At 50.2% G+C, this 6052-nt stretch overlaps 1 protein-coding gene across 1 annotated transcript in view; it reads right to left on the bottom strand.

The window, feature by feature from the left end:
* Positions 1-1378: 1378 nt before the first annotated feature.
* Positions 1379-6052, bottom strand: part of LOC106592347 (uncharacterized) — a 47614-nt gene continuing 42940 nt past the window's right edge. Inside the window, 1 exon segment of the mRNA XM_045711611.1 lies at positions 1379-1612. Coding sequence (XP_045567567.1) covers positions 1379-1612 — 234 coding nt within the window.

Here is a 6052-nt window from a genome sequence, read left to right as displayed (position 1 = left end):
AGGAAGCAGATGATTGGGTGGGGTGTCAAAGTGGATCAAATCAAATCAAAATGTTATTGGTCACGTATTTATCAGATGTTATGATGGGTGTAGAGTAATGTTTATGCTCCCAGCTCCAACAGCTCACTAGCCTAATACCTGACAATACAAAACACGCAAATACCCCCCTAAAAAAACAAAAATTAAACGGGATTTTGAATATGAGAAGAATACACATTATTATTATACTATAAATTGTAATCCAGACATATTAAGAAGTAGACAGTAAATATAGAGCTACATTTATTACACAAATTAAGAACAGCAAAAAAAAGGCATCACGTTCATGATATAGTGATGTGTCATGAGGTCACCACCACATTGATTCAACAGGCCGTAGTGTTACTCAATAGGGCCGGGTAGGTAACCATCGGTTACAGTGACCTCCAGTAGAAAGGGGGTTGTTGTCCATTTCATCATGTTAAAACAAACAAACAAAAAAATACTTTAAAAAAAATAAAAAAGGGGCATTCTGTTATTAGTAAAGTGTTTTTGTTTGAACTGCAGATTGCCCCTTTAAGCATGGCCCCCAACAAAACAGGAAGCGCTAACACAAGGAGCTAGTCAGCTATCTTGCCTGACAACAGCCAGCGGATGTCCAATCAAATAAAAGCATCGAAACTCGTCAGTCCTTTGTTGAAGAGAGGCTGTAGACAACACCTTTTGGTAAATATGTAGAAACAGGACCGTTTATGTAAATCCATCTTGATATTATAAAGGTAAAGAATAACAAAACATTATTCTGTAATACTGGAATTATTATGCAACATGTAAAGTTAAAAGAGTATGTACAGTGAACGGTGTTGAATATATTTGCCTCCTAAATGGCACTCTATTCCCTATTTAGTGCACTACTTTTGACCAAAGCTCTATGGCACTATGGTCAAAAAAGTAGCGCACTATATAGGGAATAGGGTGCTATTTGGGAATGCAAGCCTAAGCCACAGAGGTACAGTCAGCATTGGGGATCATGGAGTTCCTATAGTAGAATACATGAAACATCTCCTCTGGTTGATGAGATACATTCTATTGATGATCTGTGAACTGATTCTCAACGCTGCAGTCCACAGCTGAAGCTCTTGACAGTCTGGTTGGTAGTAGAAATAACAGTCTTGGTATTATGGTATGTACAGAGGTGATGGAAGGAAGAGGCAGGTTTTGAGTCGGGTTCTATCTCAGTTCATCACGTTCTCCACAACCATACTGGAGGAGAAGGTCGAAGGGTCGTCCCCCCCGACTTGGGCCTTCGATGTGAAGGAATCACGGAAGGATTGAATTGAGGAAGAAACGTCCAGAGTACGTAAAGTAACGAAGGCATCTTATTGGTTCAGACACAGGGTCAGCTGGGCGGGTCAGATGATGACCGTCTCCGTGTGATAGGCTGAGTAGGAGAATGAGGTGTGTTTGTGGGAGGAGCCGGAGAGGGCTGGTTTATAGGGGTGGAGGAGGAGGAAGAAGAGGTGGAGGAGGAAGAGGAACTAGCCCAGCGTGACGGTGGCCTGCGGTTGGCTGGACAGGCCGGACGAGAGAAATTCTTCTGGACTGATGAGGAGCTGGAAGACACTTTACACTCCTGAGGGAAGAGAGACAGAGAGACAGAGAGAGAGGGTGAGGGGAGACGGAGAGGGGGAGAGACGGAGAGGGGGAGAGACGGAGAGGGGAGAGACCGAGAGGGGGAGAGGGGAGAGACCGAGAGGGGGAGAGGGGAGAGACCGAGAGGGGGAGAGGGGAGAGCGATAGAGAAAGAGCGAGAGGGAGAGAGAGAGGGAGAGAGAAAGCGAGAGACGGGGGAGAGAGAATGAGAGAGGAGGAAAGACAGAAAGAGAGGGGAAGAAAGAGAGGGGGGGAGAGAGAGAGAGAGAGAGAGAGAGAGAAGAGAGAATTAACAAACATTCTGATTCCTCGCTCCAATCAGCCATAAACCATGATTGTGGCAGAAACAGTAGGCTACATTTCTCCAGGTCATCTGCAGCCCTCGGCCATCGACTCCATTTCACTTCAGGATAACATCTGAGTTGGAAAACTTTCCATATTATCTCCTACCTTCGTCCTCTGTAGCCCCCTTGAGCACCTACTCTATTTACAATATTAAAATAATAAGAATCAAAATTGTCTACGGGACAACAGTAATAACAATAACCAAGGGTCAAAATAACCATACATTCATCAATAACAACAAGCATAGAGGACATGTGCAGGTTGATTGGTCGGTCAGACACTGTCCCTCATCTTACGGCAGGCAGCGATGTAGTTTATACATCACAGAAGACTGAAATACAACAAAACTGTTTCACATAGAAACACCAGATTTTCTGAAATAATGAAAAATATTCAACCCACGAGGCTTTTGGTCTTTGACAGAAAGGACAGTGCCTCATTACAGCCCCAAAGCTAATCTGTCCTCGATCGAGATGACATGAACAAATATTCCAGTTAGGTCTCTCTCTCTCTCTCTCTCTCTCTCTCTCTCTCTCTCTCTCTCTCTCTCTCTTCTCTTCTCTCTCTCTCTCTCTCTCTCTCTCTCTCTCTCTTCTCTCTCTCTCTCTCTCTCTCTCTCTCTCCTCTTCTCTCTCTCTCTCTCTCTCTCTCTCTCTCTCTCTCTCTCTCTCTCTCTCTCTCTCTCTCTCTCTCTCTCTCTCTCTCTCGTTTTATCTAAAGGGAGAGTTTTCATTCCTGTGGTCTGTGCGGGGGGGCTCAGAGGCAGCTGGCTGACTAGAGATATTTCTGTAATTACAAAACACACAACATAGAACCAGAAACCTACTGCTTCCAACTGAGGGTGACGGAGGGGGGAGAGAGAGAGAGCGAGCCAGCGAGGAGCGAGAGAGGGGGGCGAGAGAGAGAGAGAGAGAGAGGGGGGGCGAGAGAGAGAGAGGGGGGAGAGAGAGCGAGAGAGAGAGGGGTGGCGAGAGAGGGGGGCGAGAGAGAGGGGGGCGAGAGAGAGAGAGGGGGGGCGAGAGAGAGAGAAGGGGGGCGAGAGAGAGAGAAGGGGGGGCGAGAGAGAGAGAAGGGGGGGGCGAGAGAGAGCGAGAGAGAGGGGGGGCGAGAGAGAGAGAGGGGGAGCGAGAGAGAGAGGGGGAGAGAGAGAGGGGGGGAGAGAGAGCGAGAGAGAGAGGGGGAGAGAGAGAAGGGGGGCGAGAGAGAGCGAGAGAGAGGGGGCGAGAGAGAGAGAGAGAGAGAGGGGTGGCGAGAGAGAGAGAGGGGTGGCGAGAGAGAGAGAGGGGGAGCGAGAGAGAGAGAGAGGGGAGCGAGAGAGAGAGAGAGGGAGCGAGAGAAAGAGAGGGGGGCGAGAGAGAGCGAGAGAGAGAGGGGTGGCGAGAGAGAGAGAAGGGGGCGAGAGAGAGAGGGGGAGAGAGAGAAGGGGGGCGAGAGAGAGCGAGAGAGAGGGGGGGCGAGAGAGAGAGAGAGAGAGGTTGTGGCGAGAGAGAGAGGGGTGGCGAGAGAGAGAGAGGGGGAGCGAGAGAGAGAGAGGGGAGCGAGAGAAAGAGAGGGGGGCGAGAGAGAGCGAGAGAGAGAGGGGTGGCGAGAGAGAGAGAGGGGGCGAGAGAGAGCGAGAGAGAGAGGGGTGGCGAGAGAGAGAGAAGGGGGCGAGAGAGAGGGGGGAGAGAGAGAAGGGGAGAGAGAGAGCGAGAGAGAGGGGGGCGAGAGAGAGAGAGAGAGAGGTTGTGGCGAGAGAGAGAGAGGGGTGGCGAGAGAGAGAGAGGGGGAGCGAGAGAGAGAGAGGGGAGCGAGAGAGAGAGAGAGAGAGAGGGCGAGAGAGAGCGAGAGAGAGAGGGGGCGAGAGAGAGAGAGAGGGGTGGCGAGAGAGAGAGAGGGGGGCGAGAGAGAGAGAGAGGGGCGAGAGAGAGAGGGGGCGAGAGAGAGCGAGAGAGAGGGGGGCGAGAGAGAGAGAGAGAGAGCGAGGAGAGAGACTTAAGATGAAAGGTTAGAGTAGAGTCTCTTCCTGCCAAGTTAACTTCTTGGTTCCTTTGTTACAAAGCTGTTAAGAGTGAAATGGGCCACATTGCAGCTAACCAGGAGGCTTTGGCCTCTTTCTGTCAGCACATAGCAGACAGAAACACCATTCCCAGTGGTGTCGTCCTCAGCCTACGACAATCAGGAAGGATTTCACAACGGAATGTGGTCCCCTTTTACATTGTCTGTCCCAAATGCAACCCTGGAGTGTCCTACCTTCAACCAGGACCCATAGGGACTAGGGGACTATTACCTTGGAGTGTACTACCTTCAACCAGGACCCATAGGGACTAGGGGACCATTACCTTGGAGTGTACTACCTTCAACCAGGACACAGCCCATAGGGACTAGGGGACCATTACCTTGGAGTGTACTACCTTCAACCAGGACCCATAGGGACTAGGGGACCATTACCCTGGAGTGTCCTACCTTCAACCAGGACCCATAGGGACTAGGGGACTATTACCTTGGAGTGTACTACCTTCAACCAGGACCCATAGGGACTAGGGGACTATTACCTTGGAGTGTACTACCTTCAACCAGGACCCATAGAGACTAGGGGACTATTACCTTGGAGTGTACTACCTTCAACCAGGACCCATAGAGACTAGGGGACCATTACCTTGGAGTGTACTACCTTCAACCAGGACCCATAGAGACTAGGGGACTATTACCTTGGAGTGTACTACCTTCAACCAGGACCCATAGGGACTAGGGGACTATTACCTTGGAGTGTACTACCTTCAACCAGGACCCATAGGGACTAGGGGACTATTACCTTGGAGTGTACTACCTTCAACCAGGACCCATAGGGACTAGGGGACCATTACCTTGGAGTGTACTACCTTCAACCAGGACCCATAGGGACTAGGGGACTATTACCTTGGAGTGTACTACCTTCAACCAGGACCCATAGGGACTAGGGGACTATTACCTTGGAGTGTACTACCTTCAACCAGGACCCATAGGACTCGTACTACCTACGACCCATAGGGACTAGGGGACTATTACCTTGGAGTGTACTACCTTCAACCAGGACCCATAGGGACTAGGGGACTATTACCTTGGAGTGTACTATGGGACATTACCTTGGAGTGTACTACCTTCAACCAGGACCCATAGGGACTAGGGGACTATTACCTTGGAGTGTACTACCTTCAACCAGGACCCATAGGGACTAGGGGACTATTACCTTGGAGTGTACTACCTTCAACCAGGACCCATAGAGACTAGGGGACTATTACCTTGGAGTGTACTACCTTCAACCAGGACCCATAGGGACTAGGGGACTATTACCTTGGAGTGTACTACCTTCAACCAGGACCCATAGAGACTAGGGGACCATTACCTTGGAGTGTACTACCTTCAACCAGGACCCATAGGGACTAGGGGACCATTACCTTGGAGTGTACTACCTTCAACCAGGACCCATAGAGACTAGGGGACCATTACCCTGGAGTGTACTACCTTCAACCAGGACCCATAGGGACTAGGGGACCATTACCCTGGAGTGTACTACCTTCAACCAGGACCCATAGGGACTAGGGGACCATTACCTTGGAGTGTACTACCTTCAACCAGGACCCATAGGGACTAGGGGACTATTACCTTGGAGTGTACTACCTTCAACCAGGACCCATAGGGACTAGGGGACCATTACCTTGGAGTGTACTACCTTCAACCAGGACCCATAGAGACTAGGGGACCATTACCTTGGAGTGTACTACCTTCAACCAGGACCCATAGGGACTAGGGGACTATTACCTTGGAGTGTACTACCTTCAACCAGGACCCATAGGGACTAGGGGACCATTACCTTGGAGTGTACTACCTTCAACCAGGACCCATAGGGACTAGGGGACCATTACCTTGGAGTGTACTACCTTCAACCAGGACCCATAGGGACTAGGGGACCATTACCTTGGAGTGTACTACCTTCAACCAGGACCCATAGGGACTAGGGGACCATTACCTTGGAGTGTACTACCTTCAACCAGGACCCATAGGGACTAGGGGACCATTACCTTGGAGTGTACTACCTTCAACCAGGACCCATAGG

This window comes from Salmo salar, unplaced genomic scaffold (genome assembly GCF_905237065.1).
Source record: "Salmo salar unplaced genomic scaffold, Ssal_v3.1, whole genome shotgun sequence".
Classification (NCBI taxonomy): Eukaryota; Metazoa; Chordata; class Actinopteri; order Salmoniformes; family Salmonidae; genus Salmo; species Salmo salar.
The sequence above is the reverse complement of the archived record's forward strand: the minus strand, read 5'-3'. Positions and strand labels throughout refer to the sequence as shown.